The sequence below is a fragment of the Dama dama genome, chromosome 4 (assembly GCF_033118175.1).
Source record: "Dama dama isolate Ldn47 chromosome 4, ASM3311817v1, whole genome shotgun sequence".
NCBI classification, from domain to species: domain Eukaryota; kingdom Metazoa; phylum Chordata; class Mammalia; order Artiodactyla; family Cervidae; genus Dama; species Dama dama.
This window is the reverse complement of record NC_083684.1, coordinates 24,020,566-24,042,548: the sequence shown is the minus strand read 5'-3', so window position 1 is coordinate 24,042,548 and position 21,983 is coordinate 24,020,566. Positions and strand designations below refer to the sequence as shown.

Genomic DNA, 21,983 nt, shown 5'->3' with positions numbered 1-21,983 from the left:
AACAGAGGGCTTGGCACATATTATTTTGCAACTCTGCCCATCTGCTCAAAAATTGTTCCGAAGCGCTTGGTCTTTGCTGGGACCTCACAGGTGGACAGAACATAATTCTGGCCCTTGGGTTCTCATGGTGCAGTGGGAAGCAGACAAATCAATTGGCCATGACAAACTCTTTGGGGCCCAACTAAGTGGTTTCAGCACGAACTCAGGGGCCTGGGCAGACCCTAAACTCACTCTGGGCTGGGAAGAGAGGGCTTCTCAGAAGAAGTGCCATTTGAACAGAGGCCTTGAGGATGGAGAGGGTATTCTGATGGAGGAAATAGCATCCCAGAGGTCCCAGAGGTGGGACCAGGCAAGTTCAGGTGGGGCTGAGACAACTGAGCCCCCTGGTGGTTCATCCTGGCCGTATCGTCCAGAGATGGGCCTCAGTGCTCAGCTGAAAAAGCCAGTCTTGCCTTTTTTTTCAGAGGTCAAGGGAGGCCCCATTATTCCAGGACACAAAGTGGTCTTCAGAAAACTTGGATACTGTGAAATCCTCTCCCTTCATAGAAACCCACAGTCACAGCCCTTCCCCCCACTTAGGAACAACACTACCTGTGTCCACAGTGGGCTGGTTTCACACTGTGGAGCTCCACTTTTTGGAACCAGTCTTCAAGAAGCTTTGAAACTTTTTATGTTCTCCATTTTTCTGTCCCCTCCCCACAAAAGTACTTGGTCATAGCTCCCCGTGTGTGGAAGCCAGCTCTAGGATGACGTGGGGCCTTATGTGTCTAGGGCAGGTGAGGAGTTCTTCAGTCACCCTTGAGTGTCAGAACTGATGGGAGCAGTCTCTCCTGCTTGTCCACTTTGTTCTTAGGGCAGATACATAGTTAGATGCAAAGAGAGATGGATGCATAGATGGATGGATGGGTGTGTGTGTGTGTGTGTGTGAATGTGTGTGTAGATGGATAGATGGGTAAACTGGATAGGTAGGTGAATGAATGGGTAGATTGATGGATAGATGGATGGATGGATAAATGAATGGGTGTATGGATATATGTATGTGTGTTTAAACGGATGAATGAGTAGGCAGGTTAGGTAGATGGACGGATGGGTAGATGGACAGCTAGTATGTAGATGGATCGATGGGTAGACTGAGGGTAGGTCGATGGACAGGTGATGGGTAGACAGATGAACAGATCTGTGGATCTGTTGAGTGGATGCAGCAAGCATAGATGAGTGGAAGATGGCTAGGTGAATCTGATCATGCTTCAGGCAGATCAGCCTGCCTCAGCTTCCTTTCCATGGTTCTTCCTGTGTGCCCTCACTTTGGGATGGTTCAGTTTCCCCAGGGCCAGCAGAGAAGCAGCTTCCTTCAAATGGAGCTTGTCACCCCGTTACCTCTGTGAGGCTGACTCGAGGAGAATGGCCTGGAGAGACCTGGGAGCAGGTCAGAGCCATTCTAGGAAGTCTGGAGCCATGACCTCCAGGAACTTTTGCTTTCTGCTCTGTTCTGCATCCTGACTGTCTAACTCCTTTCCTTTTGGTTTCCATGCAGAAAAAGACATACCAGTGCATCAAGTGCCAGATGACCTTCGAGAATGAGAGAGAGATCCAAATCCATGTTGCCAACCACATGATTGGTAAGAGCGCGTTTCCTCCCACCTGGGCTGCAGCCACTCCTTGGGGCTGAAATGTGCGGGTCCGGTCATCATTTTGCTGGCTTTTAGCTCAAAGGATGGAGTCACTGCTGCTGCTGCTGAGACATTTAAAATGAGACTAAAAATGTCAGAGCTGGAGCACTTTCTCCATCCAGACCCTCTTTTTGCAGCTCCGTTCACATTAGAGTCAAACTTTTGACAATCTCTCCCATTTCTCAGCACAAATTTCCCTCCATTTCTGAACCAAAGTGCTTTCCAGTTGTCAGGCACTCAGGGGCAATTATGCTTCAATTTTGTATGTCATGACATCGAATAGATTTAACTGCTCACATTTCCCTACCAAACGTGGGCAGTTCCTCAGGAACATTGTCAAAGCAGAATGCTTACAAAGTTATTTCGTTACTTTTTCTATTCCTCTTCAAGCAGTCTTGGACTTTGGAAAATTCAGCCTTTTTTAAAAGGGAGCATCCAAGTTCCCATCATGTTCCCTCTTGGCCCAAAGGATGGAGGGAAGCTTTGAGGTCTTCCTTGTCTCTGGATGGGTGTGATCTCACTAGCAGCTAGGAGGGCACAGCTCTAAGAGGGCCCAGCAATTTCTGGTGGCACAGGGCTGGCCTAGGGCGTGGGTTTGGCAGTAAGGGCCTCGGGAGCTCCTGGAGTTTTGGTACTCTGGGTCTTTGGTGGAAGTGTGATCACCTTCTCCAAGACCTCCACAGTCTGAGTGGTGAGAGGTCCGTCCTGGGTTGAGCATCCTGACCCTTACTTCCTCTCCATTTTTTTTCTCTGACATCTTTTCATTAAATTTTAACAACAGCCATGCCAACCGAGTACTTTTTTCCAAAACCCTTGATCCCAGAGTTAAAAAAAAGTCCCCTTTGTGCTGTTCACCTATAACTATCAAAACATTGTTAATCTGCTCTACCCCAATACAAAAATGTTTTTGGTGTTTAAAAAAAAAAAATGTCCATTTAAATGTCCAACTCAGTGGATCCTCACAAACTGAGCACAACCTCGGTAACCAACACCCAGGTAAAGACACAGACCACTCCCCAGTCTCAGAAAGCCCCCCTCGCGACCCTCTCCAGGTCCTTCCCCCAACAAAAGGGCGTCACCATCCTACTGTCTAACAGCAGAGGTCACTTGGGGTGGTTTTGCATTTTATATAAATGAGATCACACAGTCTCTGCTCATTTGTGTCTGGTGACTTTTACTTGTTCATATTATTGACTGGGATCGGATCTCCTCACTGGTGGATGCTATTCCGTTGTGTGAAGACGTCACCATTTATCTATTCTTGATACACATCCTAATGGGCATCTGGGCAGTTTCCCTTGTGGAATTGTTCCACATAGTGTGCTGCTGTGAACCTTCTTGTGCAAGTCATTGGTGAACATGTACATGCAGTTTTCATGGGAATATTCTTGGACTCAGACTGGGGCGTCATAGGATGCGAGTGGGTACCCTTTCAGTAGATACAGACAAATACATTTCCACAGTGGTCGCATGAAGTCTTGCTCCCACCCCAGCCTGTGAGAGTTGCATGTCTGTGCCATCATCTGCATTGTACATACCAAGAACCACTGCAAAGGTCCTTCTGTAGTGGGGCTCTGCTCAAGGTGGCTACGGTGTCCGGGTCCCTGCCAGGCTCAGTGAGTTTGGATGCCTAGCATCCCAGTGGCTGACTCGGGGCAGGTGTCCTGAAGGTGCTGACCCTAACTGGGTGCCTGGTGGGGCTCCCTCAATGACGAGGGGACATGAGGAGCACAGGGGTGGCAGGTAGGGTCCTGGGAGTTCGGCCTGACAGGGAGACTGCTGACTTTTTAATTTCTTCTGTTTGAAAGTACCCCCCGCTGAAGCAGAGGAAGGAAACCGCCCTGTCAGTCACAGGCTGCCGAGAGCGCTTTCACGGCGGTGTCGGGGAGGTGAAGATGAAGATATCTCAAAATGTTTGCTTTTGCAGCAGGTGTTAATGTGTGCTCCTGTTTGTAAGCACGGAGGGCGAGAGGCTGGCTAATTGGACCACAGTGGTTTCAAAGGTGTTTCTCCCTGCTCCTCTCTCCCTTCCACCTTTCCTTTTCGCGCAGAGCCGGGAAGCTGCAGTGTCCTCAGGTGGAAGGCGAGGGCCGGCGCTTCACTGGAGTGGTGGGAGACGTGAGGGGAGGGCTTGATTGGCACTCGTGGGAGAGAGGGGCTTGATTGGCACCCGGGTCTCTGTGTGAGCGGGGGGCGGGGCTCCGGCGGGAGGAAGTGGCCGGACGGGGCCCCTCCCCCGAGCCTGCGCAGTGCGATGAGCGGGCCTGTTCTCAGGCCTCGTGGAGGGTGGGGGCCAGGCGGCCGGCAGCGAGGAGCTGGTCTCAGAGCCCAAGTGTCCGGGCAAGACGTTTATGTGACTGCACAAAATCTCACAGGCAGGCCCTTGGCGCCACACCTCTGGTGCCGGTCTTCTTACTCTGCGCGGCCCTCCCCACCTGCCCGCCCTTCACTGGCCTCGTCACCTCCATCCATCAAGGGACAGCAAGCACCCGCTGCACGGGGAGACCTGGGTGGTCCCTGTGGGCGACAGGGTGAAGGGGACTCAGGCCGTGCCCTCAGAGCCCTCCCAGGTCCCACCGAAGCCCCCACAGGCCACACCCTGCGGGGGCAGGGAGGTCACCTGGGTGAGGGTGCTCGCAGCTGCCGGGTACCGAGCCCCCAGAGGGAGGGCTGTAGCAGCTGCTAGTTCTGCACCTCGCAGAGGAGGGTTAATGGCTTTCCCAAGTTCTTCCAGCCGAGAAATAGCAGAGCCAGGGTCTCCATAAAAGCCAGGCCTCTACACTGTGCCTGGCTCCCCTGCCAGGGCCTGTGGTGGGAGAGACACAGCCCTGCCCTCAGGGGTTCTCTGCCCACTGGGGAGGCTGACAGGTGTCCAGGTAAGCACTGTGCAGTGAGGTTGATGCTCCTGGAACAGGGACTGCTGGGTCCAAATAGGTCCGTCAGGAAGGCCAGGGTTTTGAAGGATGAAGAGGAGTTTTCTCTGTGGTTTAGGGCCATCGCTGGCAGGGGCAGCCGTCTTGGCAGGGAAGGACAGTCATAGAGAGCAGGGCCCTCGGAGAGCTGATTGTAACGAGGAGGCAGGTCCTTGAAGGATGGGTGTTGTTAGGCTGAGAAGGTGGGGAACAGCAGCTGGGGGAGGACCCTGGGTGAGCAGAGCTCAGAGACAAGAGCAGAGGAGGTGACTGGGGGATGGGGGACCCTGACCTGGCCGGGATGGAGGCGTCGCATGTGGTGGCGTCGTGGGCAGTGAAGGTGGGGAGGTGGTGTGGGGCTGCACCATGAAGGACCTTGAAGGCCAGATTAAGGGATTTGGATTTGGATTGACTTCACGGGCTGGGGTCCCAATCTGTGGGCCCTTTGGCAGATGCTTTATTTGATTTCTGTTGAAAGAGCAAAAGAGGTGGCAGACACGGCCCACATTCCCGCACGAGCTGGGCAGTACTGGGACTGTGTGTTCTCAGGCTCCGCTGGGCCACCAGTCCCTATTGTGATTTGGGGGGATACTTTGCTCATCTGTGTCCCCTGCCTGGTTCCTATAGACACGTGAGTGTGTGACCTTGGGCTTACCCACTAGGGAGCCATTGAAGGTTTTGGAGTAGAGTGTGGCCTAGAGCAGCTGGGTGCTTTAGGGAGGCGCGGGGGGGCGGGGGGGAGAACGTGGAATGAGGCAACTCGGTATGGACAACTATGTGGAAAGGTATCGGAACAAGGTTTAATGAAATCCTTGAAAAAGCAAGCCAACAAACAGAAAACAACAGTAAACTTCATCAGAAGAAAAGTAATAGACTCTGATGAAGATGATGAATATTGAATTTAAGATGTCTGGAGACTGGAACTTAATGGAATGATTCTAGCACAGATAATACTTGGCAGAAGTTAAGATCTGATGGAGTGTTTACTTTGTTTATTATTGTCTCTATGCCTTTAAAAAATAAATTTGTTATGCAAAAACAGAGACCTGCCCGGTCTGGTCCAGGGGTCAGGGGATGAGGCAGGGAGAGAAGGCAGGCCTTAGGCCATCCATTTGGCCTGTGCTGTGGGCCTGTGGGCCCTGGTGGTTTGGGGAAGGTGGTGGGGATGACAGTGGGAGGTGTGAATGCAAGAGAAGCAGGCCCGGGAGCCCTGGGTGGGGGCTGGCATGGAAGAGCTGGTAAAAACTGCCCAGTGTCCCTGAGGACAGCTTCCCCCTGCTAAATGACCCGAACCCAGAGAGGCTGCCTGGAGCCAGCGGGGGTAAAAGCCCCCTTAGTGGCACCAAGGGGACTCGGCAGATAGACGTGAGGCTGTTCAGCTCGGTGGCCTTCTCATCAACTTGGGGCACGGGGGGTCTGAGGCAGGCCTCCCTGGGGACCTGGACTGCGGGAGCCCTCCCCCAGGGGAAGCTAAACTGGCCTTTTTATAGCGGGGGGCCGCATCGTGACTTTGCAGCCTCCAGACCCTGGGAGTTATGATGACCCAGGGACACGTCTCCTTGGAAACATTTTCCCAGCACCCCTCTCCTGGCGGCTGCTGGCGAGGGAGTGATTTGGAGCTGATAGAAAGGCGAGGATCTTTTGAAACCTTTCAGCGGCAGGGTCTCCTTTGAAATCCCCCCTCCCCACAGAGAATGAGGCCCCCTTCTCTGGGCTTCCTCGCTTTTGAAATGGTTTTAGACACCCCTCCCCCAGGAGGCACATCAAAACCTTGGAGCAGTCTACCCCTCTGATCTGCGGTCTCCTGGAGGGCTCCGTCCCTTCCCCACCTCCCACTGCACTCGCGCCCCGCCCCCCCCCCCCCCACCTCCTGCTGCCAGTGACCCCCTTCCCACCCTCACCCCACACTCTGGAAGGATTGCCTCCCCCCTGGCAAATGGCTCTGCAGGAGGCCCTGCTTTGGGCTCCCTGGGGCCTGCCGAGGGGAGAGCTGAGGAGGGCTTGTGGGGGGCCTGGCCCAGAGACAGGGCCCCCCGGGGCCCGGGGACAGATGAGTGTGTCCCCATGTGTGTTGGACATGTATGTGCAAGGACGTGATGTGCAAGGCCCCAGGGGGCCTGGGGCACGTGGGACCTCAGAGGCCCAGAGGCTGGTCCTCCTGCCCTTTCCTCGTCTGCTTGCAGACCTCTGTCTCAGTTCCTCTCGGGCCGATGGCTGGACGAGGGTCTGAGAACTTGTCCTTGAAATAGCGAACTTGCTATGACCCAGGTTGTCCCCAAGGGAGTGACTCAGCCTCTGGGCCCTGATGTCCTAACTCAGGGCTTCATGGGCCCCTGGGGGGAGCCCCTAGGAGGGGCCGGGCTGGGCAGGGACGGTCCTCGGGGAACCTTGTCAGGGACGTTTGCCCTCCATGTCCTTGAAAAGTGGCTGTGGACCCTCTGGCAGGCAGCCAGGCCAGAGCCGGCCTGTCCCGGTGGGGCATTAGTCATTCTGAAGACGTTATTTTCTTGGTCACGTCAGCCTCTTTCCCTGGGTGCCTCTTAAGGCCTGGGCTTTGCTGTGAAGAAATGGGGAGGGGGGCCTCTCCGACTGCCTGCTCAGGCCTTCAAAACGCCCTCCATGCTGGGCGGGTGGGCCTTGTCTGTCCTCCCTGACATAGCACCTGGAGGGGAGGGTCTGCTCGAGGTATGGGGACGGGGTGTGTGAGAGAGAGAGGGAGAGGCTTTCTGCCTTCTAAATCTTCAGAAGCACATCCCAGGAGACATCTGAAAGCCACCTTGCAGACAGGGTACCCCCTCTTTCTGCGGCTGTTGCCTTGCGGAAGACCTGGCCTGCAGCGTTTTTCGAGAGGAAGGAAAGGCTGCTGTGGAAATCAGCATTTCACCCTCACACCAGGGAAATACAAAAACTCTCAAATATAACTGAAGAGAAAAACACGTGAAAAGGAAAAGGAAAAAACGGTTCCTGTTGACTGTTGGGAACACATGTTGCTGAGTGGGGCTGTGCTAGCTCTTTTCTGGTGCTTTTCATTCGGGTAACACCAGACCCAAAACATCTGTCTAACCTTAATATGTGATAAAACTGTCTCCCTCTGCCCCCAGAGATCACGTTTCAAGTTCCGGGACTGTTCTGTCAGGATAACAAGCTTGTGCAAAGAGCCTATAATCCAGTTCTTTCCTCCCCTCCCCTCCCCTCCCCTCCCCTCTTTCTCTTCCTTCTTCATCCCCCAAGTAGAGCACAGTCACTTCCCTCCTTAACAGCCCCTGTGGATGAGAGGGCTCAGTTCCCCTAATTTTGAATCTCATTGGTCGGTTTAAGGAGGCTGTTGATCAAGTACTTGGTCCATGAAGAATCCATCAGTTCTGAATTTTAAAATAGTGAGTTTTCTCATCCCGGTGGCACAGTGGTAAAGTATCTGCCTGCAATGCAGGAGGCACACAGATGCAAGTTCAGTCCCTGGGTCGGGAAAATCCCCTGGATTAGGAAATGGCAACCAACTCCAGTATTTTTGCCTGGAGAATCCCATGGGCAGAGGAGCCTGGCGGGGTACAGTCCATGGGGCCACAAACAGCTGGACACAGCTGAGTGAGCGCAAGCATCTCATTTTCATAGATTTTATCCTTTTTTAAGAAACCTGTAGGTGAGGTTTTCTCGGAATAGTAACCTCTGTTCAGTAAACATGATTGACATCCTCAGTGAGGAACCTCTAACCAAGTTGGGGAGGTGATAACTTAAAAGGATAAGGTAAAAGCATGTCACAAAGTCTAAGATATAGAAGCTCAAAGGACAGGCGTGTTGTCCAATCTGGGCATTCCAGGAAGGCTTCCAGGAGGAGGTGACACCTAATCAGGCTCTTATAAGGCAGAAAATAAGGTGGGAGGGGACTTCCAGGCAGAGAAAATAGCATAAGCCAGTTCATAGAGAAGAGGCTCATGTAGTATGTATATAATTCAGTATCTACTTCAGGTAGATTGTCTTGAATTGTCTGTAGATTGTCTTGAGTTGTCTGTAGACACTGTAGACAATTCAGTGTCGCTTCAGAATAAATTTTGAGGCAGGAGGCGGGTGAGTCATAGAAAAGACAGAGTACAGAGTAGGGTAGGTGAGAGAAGATGAGGATGTTGGTTAGGAGGGTATGGATTGGAGAACCATTTAAGAGGCAAAACTGGCAGGATTTGGGAAATGAATGGAAATGGGAAGCGAAGCCCTAGCAGGAGATGACACCAGACCTGAAGAAGAGCTGCTGGGGCCTGGCAAAGAAGATGATTCCAGTAATGATCAGTGACATCTAATGCAGCTTGTTCCGTACAGGTCCTGCTATCAATGTCTACAGCTGTTATCACACTTAACCCCACAATAGTCTATGAGAGAGGGGCACCGTTATTCTCCCTGTTTTGTACATGGGGAATTGAGGGGATGTGTCCAATGTCAGTGAGTAGCAAATGTGAGATTTGCACTCGGGCAGTGTCATTTCAGAGTTTGGAATCCTCTTAACTCCTACACCTGGAGGCCCATCTCACTTGGTTAGCTTGAGTTTGTTGGTGATTGGGTCTTGTAGGAGATGTCTGTTGGCCGATTTGAGTGTTGGTGTCTGGCCGGCGGTCAGCCGCATGGGTGGGAAGCTCAGCAAGAAGGCCTGGGCTGGCGGAGGGGTTTGGAGGCCTCAGCACAGATGGTGGGGCAGCTGGGAGAAGTGAGGGGCATGAGGAGCATGCGGTCATCCATGCCCAGACAGCAAAGTGCTTCTGGGCAGTAGTGTGAGAGGCCCAGAGAGGCCCAGAGAGGCAGGCTGAAGGGGGTCTGCTGGACCATCCTGAGCATGAGCAGCAACAGCAGAAACAGGGGAGGAATAAGTGGGGGAGGTGGGGAGACCAGCGCTGTAGACTTAACTTCCCAGGTTCCAGACTGGGAAGGGAGTGCGGCAAACAGGAGCCGAGGGGCCCCTGGGGTCAGAGGAAGCTATTGTATTTTGAAGAGGGAAAGATCAGAATATGTTACTAGGCTGAGGAGAGAGCCAGTGGGGAGCAGAGGAAGGATGGAGAGGAGACAGCAATGGAGCCAGTCCTGGTGGGTTGGGGCCTGGGGCCCTGGCACCATCTTGGTGGACCAGCCCACGGGCACAGCCTTCTTCTCTTGCTCTCCGTGCCATGGACTTAGCCGCCTGTGTTATTGAGTTGACTTTGTTGAATGCCCTTTATGGTCATTTGGCTGCTTGGGAGCAGCTGACACATGAGCAATTTCCCTTGCATCTGCTTCTGGCTGAGCCTCGCTGGAGTGAGGGCAGAAAACAAGGACCCTGCACCCCCAGGGCTTGGCCTGCTCTCCCCTGAGCTCCCAGTAGGTGCCAAGGCCTCACACTGGGCTCTGCATGGCTGGTCAGGTTCCTTGTCTTGTGAGTCCCTGGGCTGCAGTGGGGATGAGGTGGGAGGCTTCCCCTTCTGACTGCAGATCTCTGCCCTGAAAGAGTCAGGGTGTCCCTCATTGGCTGATGCCCCTTCTGGTATGGTTTCCAGCTCATCTCCCTGGGCAGACCAAGGTAGGGAGAAGGGAAGTGTTTCCCCAGAGACACACTGTGAGTTGCGCATCTGACTTGGAATAAGAATCCAAGGTTGCTGATGGAAGCGTTTTTAAAGAGACACTTTGTTAGGGAGTTACTGATTTTAGTTTATCCTACAGATCTTTATGAAACACCAGTAGTTTGCTTAATCTGCTGTAGGTATATTAATGAGAAATAGAGTGTGCACATACATGCATGCACACACACACATACACAGAATGTAGAGCTTTTGGGCTTCCCTGGTGGCTCAGAGGTTAAAGCGTCTGCCTGCAATGCGGGAGACCTGGGTTCGATCCCTGAGTCAGGAAGATCCCCTGGAGAAGGAAATGGCAATCCACTCCAGTATTCTTGCCTGGAGAATCCTATGGACGGAGGAGCCTGGTGGGCTATAGTCCACGGGGTCGCAAAGAGTCGGACACGACTGAGTGACTTAAAAAGAATGTAGAGCTCTACAGTGAATCATAGTGATTAAGAGTACTCCCAGCTCATAGTTAAAGTTATTCCACCTTTGATGCTTCAGTTCTGTGTCTATAAAATGCCCACATCTTAACATACCTGTACTAACATAGCAGTTTAGGCAGATCTCTTTCTGTGACCATTCTGAGATCCAAATCACACTGACTGAAGCATTAAAAAGAGAATTATTGGCTCATGTAACTGAAAAGTCTGGGGATACAGTGGCTTTCAGGCATGGTTGGATCCAGGTGTTCTAACCATGTCATCACTAGTCTGACTTTCTTTTACCTCTCAGCTCTGCTTCCTCTTTGTTGCCTTCATTCCCAGGTAGGTTCCCCTGGTGCCAGTGATAGCCAGCAGCTCCCCACTCAGCGGCCCCGGCAGAGAAGGTCGTGTGCTTCTTCATCAAAAAAGGTTTCAGGACTGGGACTCAGTGCCTCAGAGCATCCTACAACTGCCCAGGAGGTAGTCATTGTATCCGGGGATTCAAGTGGGTTGACTGGTCAGACTGGCATCACCCACCCTCCCTGGATGCTGGGGTGGGCGAGTATCTGTCTCTCCTCTGCCCACAATGGGAGGGGGGAGGCTGTTCTTAAAAATAGAAAGGGTGTCTATTTTCCACAGGGAGGGGGCAGCACTGACAGTAGGAGGTCACAAACCCCTACCTTTTGGGGGCTGTTTGGAGGATTAAATGAGTTAAAATATATGACAAGTGCCCAGCACTTGTAAGTTCTCTGTAAGTGATAGCTATTAACATTAGTATTATTATTAGTCCCTGTGGCAGGGACTAATTAAAGATAATGATGATGCTGCTGGAGCCCTTGTTTGGCGAGGACACACCGAGCCTCTCTGTGACCATGCCGAGCGTACAATCCCAGGTGCCAGCCCACGGCAGCTCAGAGAATGTTGCTGAGGGCCAGAGGAGGAAGACTGACCCTCTGCCTTTATCAAGCTCTGCGGGGTTCTGCCTGCAGAACAGCTCCAGAAGGGGTAGCTTCAGTCAGAATGGTTTATTCATTTACTCCTTCATTGATTCAGCGCTCTTTTTCTTTCCTGAACACCTACTCTGTGCCAGGCACTATGCATAGATGTGGCAGCAAGCCAAAGTCCCTGGAATCCTGGAGCCAGTGGGGATCAGCTGCTAAACAAGAAAGCAAATTAAAAATCCCAGCTATTTCAAATCATGGTATGTTTTATGAAGAAAATGAGGGATGGTCATGGGGTGTCCAGGAGCTGTGTAAAAACGTACTATTGGCAATGGCCTGGCCAGGAGGCGATTGACGGCGAGAGCTGAGAGTAGTTTTAGTTTTGATCAGATGTATGACTGCCCACTGACTTGGACACTTGAGCTTCTTAGTTTGTGTGTCCTTCCCCTTAGGAAGGGGAAATCCTAGAGGTAGAGGTGGGGCTGCATCATGGTGAGAGCAGTCCCAGGTGCCGAGGGGGCAGGCACCCTGAGGTTAATTGGGTGCTGCTCCTCGTGCCTACAGGGCACACCCCCCCCCCCCCCACGGCCGTGGTATGTCAGGCTCCCTCCAACACTGGAGATGCTCGCATCCACTCTTTTGCCCTTTCTCTGGATTCCGTGTGGACCACCCACAAAGAATCTCGGTTCACCAGAGCTCCATAAACCCAGCAACTTGGGGACCTCCCATGCTGGCATCTGCCTTCCCTCTCTCTGAAGGCACTGTCCAGTCTGGGGCATCTTCGTGGTACCCCAGCATCTCCTTTGCCTGTGCCCTGGCTGCTCTCCTCAAGTCTTTTTTACTTCTCCCTGGGTCCACCCTACTTCTTTCGGTCTAGAACCCTTAGTCGGTTCCAGATGCCTGTGTCCTGTTCTTCCCTCTTAGGTTTTACAGAATTAGCAAATAAACGTACAGGATGGCTAGGTAAATTTGGGGCTTCCCAGGTGGCACTAGTGGTAAAGAACCTGCCTGCCAGTGCAGGAGACATAAGAGACACGGGTTAGATCCCTGGGTTGGGAAGATCCCCTGTAGGAGGGCATGGCAACCTGCTCCAGTATTCTTGCCTGGAGAATCTCATGGACAGAGGAGCTTTGGAGGCTACAGTCCCTAGGGTCGCAAAGAGTTGGACATGACTGAAGTGACTTAGCATGCGCTCAGGTAAATTTAAATTCCAAATAGACAACAAGTAACTTTTCCAGTCTAAGTGTGTCCCCAGTATTGCCTGGGTTATCCTCATGCTGAAAGATGATTTGTTCTGTGAAATTTAAATTTAACCCACTATCCTGTGTTCTACCTGGCAGACAGACCATCCCGTTTCCCCCAGCCTCTGAGCTTGGGGAAGGACAGTGGTGACCCACCCCTTCTTTTAAAGCTGATGGTCGTTTTTTCATCCTTATAAAATTTTTAACTAGCAGAATTAAGCTTTTAAGGTTGAAATAATTGTAAATTCACACAGAGATTTGGTTTCCTCCAACGGTAATAGTTTGTAAAATCAGAGGACGGTCTTGCAACTAGGATATTGACACCGGTACATTCACACTACGGAACCGTCCCAGCACCACAAGAATCCTTCATGCTTTCCCTTTAAAGCACAGCCACTTCCATCCTGTCCCTGCTCCTTCCTTAACCTCTAGAAATCTCTAATCTGTTCTCCATTTCCATAATTCTGTCATTTTAAGAATGTTATATAAATGGAATCAGGGGTAAGTTTACATTGTCTTTGGGATAAATTCCAGGAGTCCAGTTGCCGGGTCTGTGTTTTACTTATGCTGTATGTTACTTTTAAAGAAACTGCCAAACGTTCCTAGAATAGCTATTCCATTTTATATTCCCACCAGCAAGTTTCTCCACATATCTGCCAGCATTTGGTTTGTCACTATTTTTTATTTTTATATCTTTTGCCTCTTTTCTAATTGGGTTGTTTGCATTTTCTTAGTTGAGTTTTAGAGTTCTTTATATCTTCTAGATACTAGTCCTTTGTCAGATAGGTAAGGTTTGCAAAGTTTTCCTCTAGGTCTGTGGCTTGTCTTTTTATCTTCTTAACTGGATCTTTTGTGGAGTAAAAGCTTTAAATTTTGATAAAGTCTAAATTATCAATTTTCCCTTATGGCTCTATGTCTTTGGTTCCCAGGTTGAGTTCTATGCATGCATGCTAAGTCACTTTAGTTGTGTCCAACTGTTTGCAACCCTATGGACCCTAGCTTGCCAGGCTCCTCTGTCCTTGGGATTCTCCAGGCAAGAATACTGGAGTGGATTGCCATGCCCTCCTCCAGGGAATCTTCCTGACCCAGGGATTGAACCCTCTTCTCTTACGTCTCCTGCATTGGCAGGTGGGTTCTTTACCACTAGAGCCAACTGTGAAGGCTCTAAGAGCTCTGTGCCTAACCCTAAACGCCAAGGTTTTTTTTCCTACTTTTTTCAAAAAAGTTTTATAGTCTTACACTTCGCATTTAAGTCCATGATCCATTTTGAGTTGATTTTTATATAAATTTGAATTGAGTACCACACACCTCCCCATGTCCAGCTGGGCCTGGATCATCTTTTGAAAGGAGCTTCCTGGGTGGTGCTAGTAGTTAGAGAAGACTATAATTCTTTCATTGAATTGTTAATTATCAGTTGAGCATATTTGTGAGATGTTTCTCGGTTCCATTGATCTATGTGTCTCTCCTTCTGTCAGTATGACACAGTCTTAATTACTATAGCTGTTTAACTCTTGAAATCAGGTAGACTGAATTCACCTTTCTTTTTCAAAATTGTCTTAGCTATCCTAGATCCTTTGCCTTTTCGTAGAACTTTAAAAAAAATCTTTTGTTATTTTAAATCTTGTCTACATATACAAATGTTCTTATTGTAATTTTAATAAGAATAGTGTAAACTTGTATCTTGATTTGGGGTGAAGTGATATCTTCACCATGTAGAGCTTTCTAATCCATGGACATGGTGAATCAATTTATTTGGATCTTCCTTTATTTCTTTCATTATTGTTTTATAGTTTTGTTTTGTAGTCTTGTACATATTTTGATAGATTTACATCTAAATATTTCAATTTTTGAGTGATTATAAATGATTTTATATTTTTAACTTCAGTCTTCCCTTGTTCATTGCTGGTATATAGAAATACAGTTGGTTTTTGAGTGTTGATTTTGTACTCCTTGATTTTGCTCAACTCAGTTGACAGAGGTTTTCGGTAGATGTCATGGGCTTTTCTACATAGACAATCATGTCATCTGTAAACAGGAACAGTTTTATTTATTCTGTCCCTATCTGTGTGCCTTTTTGTTTCCTTTTTCTTGCTCTGATTAGAACTTCCAGCATTTGTTGAATAAGAGCGGTGACGGTGGACGTCCTTGACTTGTTTATGAACTTAGGAGCAAAGCATCAGACTTTTACCATAAGATAGAATAACAGGTATATATATTTTTTTTTTTTGGTAGATACTCCATTGAGTTAAGGAACTGTTCCTCTATTTCTATTTTCCTATGAGTTTTTAATCATGAGTGGGTATTGAATTTTATCAATTTATTAAAAGTAATTTATATGACCGTGTGATTTTTTTTCTTTGGTTTGTTAATATAGTGCATTATATTGCTTGGTTTTTGAACCAAGAAAATAGTATTGCATCCTTGGTATGCACCCCCCTTAACCATGGTATATGATTTTTTAACATATGTTGTTGAATTATCTTTGATAATGTTTTGTTAAAGTTTGTTCTCTGTATTTATGAGGAATAGATATTGGTCTTTAGCTTTATTTTGTTCTGTCTGCCTGGTTCTGGTATTGGGCAATATTAGACTTATAAAATAAATTGAGAAATTTCTCCTTTTGTTCTGAAAGAAATTATGTGATTATGTAGATTTGGTATTGATCTTTCTTTAAATATTTGTTAGAATTCTCCAGTAGAATAATCTGGGTCTGAAGACTTCTTTTTAGGATGTTTTAAATTATGATTTCAAGTGTTTGGTAGTTAAAGGACTATTCAAATTATTAATATTTCATGTTGGCTGAGTTGTGGTAGTTTGTGCTTTTCAAAAAATTGGTTTGTTTTTTCTAATTAGTCAAGTTTATGTGCATGTAGTTTTCATAGTATTGTTCTCTTATTTTCTTTTTGATGTCTGTAGCGTCTATAGTGATATCATTAGATTCATTCCTGATATTGGTAATTTGTGTTTTTTGTCTTTTTTCCTTTGTCAGTCTTGTTAGAGATTTGTCGATTTTACTGATCTTTTCAAAGAACCAATCTTAAAAAATTGATTTTCAATAATGGTTTTCTGTTCAAAATTACATGATTTCTGCCTTTATCTTTATTATTTCATTTCTTCTTGTTTTGGGCTTATCTTGTTCTTATTTTTCTAGGTCTTTGAGGTGGAAGCTTGCTTATTGATTTGAGACTGTTTCTGTTTTCTAATACATGCATTTGGTGATATGAATTTCCCTCTTAGCATTGATTTAGCCAGGTCCCACAAATTTTAATATACTGTAGTTTAATTTTATTTCAATTTTTAAAATATTTCCCTTGAGCTTCATCTTTGACTTGTGATTGTTTAGAAGTGTCTTGTTTGGTTGCCAAGTGTTTAGAAGTTTTCTTGTTACCTTTATTTAATATATGGTTTGATTCCATTGTGATAGGAGAAAACACTATATATGTCTTTCATTCTTTAAATGTGTTAAGATTTGTTTCATGCCCTATGATATAGTGCATATTGATATATTGTCTCTGGGCACTTGAAAAAAATGCATATTCTTCTGTTTTTGGGTGACATGTTCAATCAATGTCAGTTAGATCTTGTTGATTGATGGTGGTGTTGATTTCTTCTGTAACCTTGCTGATTTTACACTTAGTTGATTTATGAATCAGTGCGCAAGAGGTATTGAAATGTTCTACTGTAATTGTGAATATGTCTATTTCTCCTTTCACTTTTATTAACTTTTGTTTCATGTATTTTGCAACTATATTGTTTGGTGCATGCACATTTAAGTTTGCTGTGTTTTCTTGATAGATGAACTTCTTTATCAGTGTATAGTGCCTGTCTCTATCTCTGGTATTTTATTTTTTTTGCTCTGAAGGCCATATTATCTAGTATTAATATAGCCATTCTGCTCTCATTTGGTTGTTTGCAGCATAATTTTATCCCTTTTACTTTCAACCTGACTATATTGTTATATTTTAAGTGAGTTTCTTGTAGATAGAATATAGGTGGGCCACTCCCCGTCCTCATTCTGCCAAACTCTGTCTTTTTAAAGTATGCATTTTGGCCATTTATATTTAATGTGATTAATTACAGGTTAGAGCTTAAGCCTGGCATTTTATATTTTATTTTCTGTTGGTTTTCTCTGCTTTTCTTTTCTGTTTTCTTCTTCCTCTTTCCTGTGTGTTACTTGAATATTTTCAAGAATTTCATTTTGGTTAACTTGTAGTGTTTCTTTTTGTACAACTTTTAAAATGATCACTTAGGCATTACATTATATAAACATAGCTTAGCAAAGTCTTAATGATGTCATCATTTTACCAGTTCAAGTGAAGTGTAGAAACTCAACTTTCATTATCCTCCCCCATTTTTAATCTAGTTGTTTAGAATATTTCTCCTATATATCTTTAGAGCCATATTAGATAGTTTAAAATTTTTGCTTCAAACATCAAATGTAATTTAGAAAACTCAAAAGAGGTGGCGAAATTATTGTATTTACCATAATTTTGCTTGCTGTGTTTTTCTTCCTACTTGCAAGAATTCCTTTATCATTTCCTTTCTATTTAGAGTTCCTTTAGTCTTTTTTTCTTTTTTTTACAGTAGGTCTTCTGGTGATCAATTTTCTTAGTTTTTCTTCATCTGAGGATGTCTTGATTTCTGCTTCATCCCTGAATGGTATTTTTTGCTGGATATAGATTTTGGGTTGCCGGTTCTTTTCTTTTAGCACTTGAAAAGTATTGTACCACTTTCTTCTGGCTTCTATTGTTTTTGATAAGAAATTGTCACTTGAATTATTTTTTCACTATAGTAAGGTGGCATTTTTCTTTCTCTGCTCTCAAATTTTTTCCTTTGTCTTTTTTTTCGAGTACTTTTATAGTTTACCCCCTTACTCCTCTCCTTCTAGGACTCTGATCACATGCATGTTAAAATCTCATCAATTGCTAAGGCTCTTTTCACTAAAAAAAAAAAATCTATTTGCTCTCTTTTGTTCAAATTGTTGTTGTTTGTTCAGATTGGGTGATTTTTATTGTTCTGTCTTGCAGGTCACCAGTTCTTTCCTCTGCTTCCTCCCTTCTGATGTTGAACCCATCATTGATTTTTGAAAAGTTTTGTTTTTTACATTTTTCATTTCTAATATTTCCATTTATTGCTTCTTTTTATGTTCTGTTTCTTTGCCAAAACTATTTCATGGCTGAGACTTTCTTTTTCCATTAGTTTCACACATGTTTATAATTGTTGGTGTCTTCTGTGACAGCTCTTTCAAATTCCTTGAGAGAGAACTGTAACATCTCCGTCATCTCAGTTTTACTATGTATGGATTATCTTTTTTCCACTCAGTTTGAGATCATCCTGGTTCTTGGTGGGGCAAATGACTTTTAATTGAAATGGGAAGAATTACAGGTTAGTCTCCCTGCTAGGTCTCCAATGATACCTCTTTGAATAGAGAGAAGAGTGCCTTATTCCTGCTCCTGGCCTGGCTTCCATTGACACGGGGAGGATGGGTGTAGCAGCTTGCTGCTGCTGTAGGTGAAAGTCTAGGTTCTCCAGATGGTCTCTAGTGACACCGTGGGGAGGGGCCATGTTACTGCCCAGGGAGTGTGAAAGTCTGACTCTCTACTAGGCTTTTTCTACGTTCCATGGAGAAGGGGGTATTAGGTGCCCCTGTTATAGCCTGAAAAGCCTGGAAAACTAGATGCCCTGCTCAGCCTTTGCTTGAATGGGTAGGGTGAAGGTATAGCTTTTTCTGTGGGTTTGGCTGGAGCAAGCTGTTATTGTCTACAAGTTTTCTGTCTTGCCAGGCCATACCTTTTCTGGTCCTTTGGCTAAAGAGCCCAGACTTTCCCTGGGGATTTTAAAATTTTCTGTGATACATAAAGCAAAAAGAAAACCCAGGGTACTCGCCACCTTGTCATTTCTTGGATCCCAAGGTCCCTGGCTATACTGCCTTCTTTTCTCTAACATACAGAATATTCTTGTGTTTCTTTCATATATAATGTCCAGGGTTTATATTTTTACTTATTGGAGGAATAGAGAAAATTGTGTCCAGGGGAGAAATCTGGAAACTGAACAGGCAACTGTGAGTCTCAGGAACATTTAGAAAACATCGCTTTATTCCACAGTGACTTTTATGCAAGGTTGCTGGGTCTAAGGTCTTGTAGGGAAATTGGAGCTTAGACTGAAGGTGTGTAGCTCAGACCTGGGCCAAGGTCATTCCAAGGACCCCTTTGCCTCTCTCCCCTTCTCTTCCTTTGTAAGGGGGGAGTACAGGGGCTGTGCGAGACCCTTGACTTACCTATTGGTGGCAGTCATAAATCAAGCCTAGGAGCACCCAACGTAAAAGTTGATACTAATGACGCCTTATTCCTGTGTTTGGCATTGCCTTTTGTTTTCTTCCCCCTAATGATCCTTCTTCTCACTGGGATTTTATCTCCTAGGAGCTGATGTGGCAAGCTGGGGTGGGGTCCTACCTAACATATCACCTATGTGCACTGATGGTGTGAACCCAAAGCTGCAAATGTGGGCCAGTACTAGTGCTTGAGGAGGGATGCAGTGATGCAGTGTTGTAGATGTGGGGTAGTAGAATGATCTCAAATCCATGCAGCCCAGGGCTGGAAGCTGTCGTGGGAACTGGGAGGGAGTCAGACCAGGATTTGATTGGTCATCTGATTGTCTTGTCCCTTCAAAGGAGTACAGCTCTTGCACAAGCCCCACTTTTCTCACCTGGAGGCGTTCTGATTCCCCTCCCTTGTCGCCCCAGGCAGGGTCTCAGGAAGCTGTAGTGAAATTGTAGCGCTTGGGTGGATATTGGAAAGTGGTGATGTTTCTGGGGTGGGGAGGCAAATAAAACCATGACATTGTTTTTGGAGGATCGAATGCAGATTGTTAACACAAATATATTTCTGGACCTAAGAGTCGAATGTGTGAATTAATTATGGACCTATTAAGAAGCAGGCTTATTCTTCCTTTTGGTGACTAAAACATCTCTGCTGCCCAACCCTTTCGTGCTGGGAAAAGGATTTTTCCATGGCGTGGACTATTTCTTTAAAGTTTTAGAGGCTGGAGGAAATACAAGAAACTAGCACAAACTTGGCTTCTAGCAGCCACTTCAGTTTTGATGATCTGTCCCCAGAATCTTGGTTAGGGTTGAATTCCCATCAAATGTTAATAACCACTGTAAAGGACCCATAGCTTTAGGAGGAATAATTGTTTCTACTGGTAAAGGGAGTCTTTAGAAGATGCTGAGGGTAAGGTCATTTGTCTACTCTGGGCCCAGTTATCTTCTTGTGTCCATGTGCTCTGAATTCTGTGGGCTGCTCTCCGCATACAGGGCTACTGTGAACCACAAAAGACACTTTCATGGATACAGGACCTGCAAAAACATTTCACTAAGTGACTTATCATAAAGGATTTCTAATAAGGTGTAGTCTCCTAAAATATATCCACACAGACACATACAACCCCCTCACCTATCACCTGCATGAAGAGCTTCAACTATCTCAGCATGTGCCCTCAAGATCAGTTTTACAAAAAACAAAAACAATCAAAAAAAGATTTAGCATCTCACTGTCAGATATTTTGGAGCTCCAATCCGCAGGATCAGGTATCTCACTCTATCTGTCACTCCTGGGGCAGTCCAGCTTTTTCCTGGTGACCTGTTGACAGTCTTCACCCACTGCAGAACCCCTCCATGTGAGCCCTGCTTGGGTTTGAATGGCCTTTGCAGAGTTTGCACCATTTCAGCATGTGAAAATCTCTGCAAGGCAGGAACATCGCTCCTCAAAGCTAATGAATGGATAAATAAAATGGTAGTGAGAACACGTCCCTCACCCTGTTCTTTTTTTTAGATAAGTCTTTTAAAAAACATTTATCTGACTGCACTAAATCTTAGTTATGGCACATGGGATCTTTATTGCCATGTGCAAGATCCAGTTCCCTGACTGGTGATTGAACCTGGACCCCCTGCATTGGGAGCTCAGAGTCTTAGCCACTGGACCACCAGGTAAGTCCCCTTCACCCGGTTCTAACCCAACTCAGGGCACCTGTGTCCAGGGACCTGGTGGAGGGTTGGTTGATATTTACATGGTATGCACCAGTACCACTGTCCTGTTGCTAAAAATACTGAAATAGTTCCTGAGCTGCTGGCAAAGAGTTTCTGCCCTGAACCTCTGCTCACAGATCCTCCCCTGTGCCTGGAGCCTTGGCCCTTCCCTAGATCCAGAGCACAGGAGGAAAACTCCTGGTCTATCAAGGCCACCAGCCTACAGCCCAGGATGATTCAGTTAGTGGGGATCCCAGTGCACCGGTTGTTAATGCATTTGCTTCCCAGCCCTGCTTGTTGACACATTTTGTACCCATTCTCTTCCTCTGCACTCAACAGCAAGTGTTTCCTGGATCCTAGCCGTGTGCTACTTCTTTGCTCCGCAGCCAGCTTCTCTTGGCCAGTCTCATTTCCTCCTGAGCACATCCCCCGCTTCTGAGCCTGTGTCCCCACCATGCTTCCCTTTTATACGGTTGCAGTGAGTATTGCCAGTGTGTTTTTGCTGCGCAGGAGATGATCCAAGTGAGGCCTTTCTATTGCTGTCATTCTGACCCCCCACATGATGGGACTTTCCTGTAGGAAGGTTATCACATTTATGCTTTTGCAGTTTCTGTTCTGTTTACAACTTGCAAAGTAGCTGCCCGGCTTTCTGTGACACGTGTGTCGCTGCTATGACAACAGCAGGGGCGTGTCAGCTGGGAGAACAGCCCTCTGCCTCTCCCCCAACTCAGAGTGGTGCTCAGACCCCGCGCAGGGCCCTCACGCATTTCCAGGGGGCAGCTGTGATGACCCTGTTGAGCCTTTGGCTCATGTTTCCCTTCTTCCTCCCACCACCGGGTTGAGGTTGAGGAAACACCTTTTGGAGCCTCTGTTCCTTGCTCCGCCTGTTTTCCTTGAGACCAGCTCTGAAAGTTTTATCATCAGCACACCTCTCCTTGTTTCACAGCCGGCAGCTTGTGTTAAGCTGTGAGCTGAAAGCTGACACTTGTCACTCAGCCCCTAGTTTAGCTTCCACTGCTATCAGGGGTGACTTCCTCCAGTAATCGCGTTGGGCTTGACAGTGACTCCGTTTTCAGAATGGCCGCCGAGTCACAAGTGAGTGTCTGTAGGAAGGCACCCCGCCCAGCTCGCAGAGGCTTCATTTATTTACAGATCCCTTAGTGTACCCTCCCTTGGTCCCTGCTCCTTCCAGAGAGAG

At 47.0% G+C, this 21,983-nt stretch overlaps 1 protein-coding gene across 3 annotated transcripts in view; it reads left to right on the top strand.

The window, feature by feature from the left end:
• Positions 1 to 21,983, top strand: part of ZNF423 (zinc finger protein 423) — a 345,950-nt gene that overhangs the window by 208,172 nt on the left and 115,795 nt on the right. For all 3 annotated transcript variants that reach the window (XM_061138456.1, XM_061138457.1, XM_061138458.1), the window contains one exon: positions 1,535 to 1,619. In XM_061138456.1, the coding sequence (XP_060994439.1) occupies positions 1,535 to 1,619 (85 nt within the window). The remainder of the gene's footprint in view (positions 1 to 1,534; positions 1,620 to 21,983) is intronic.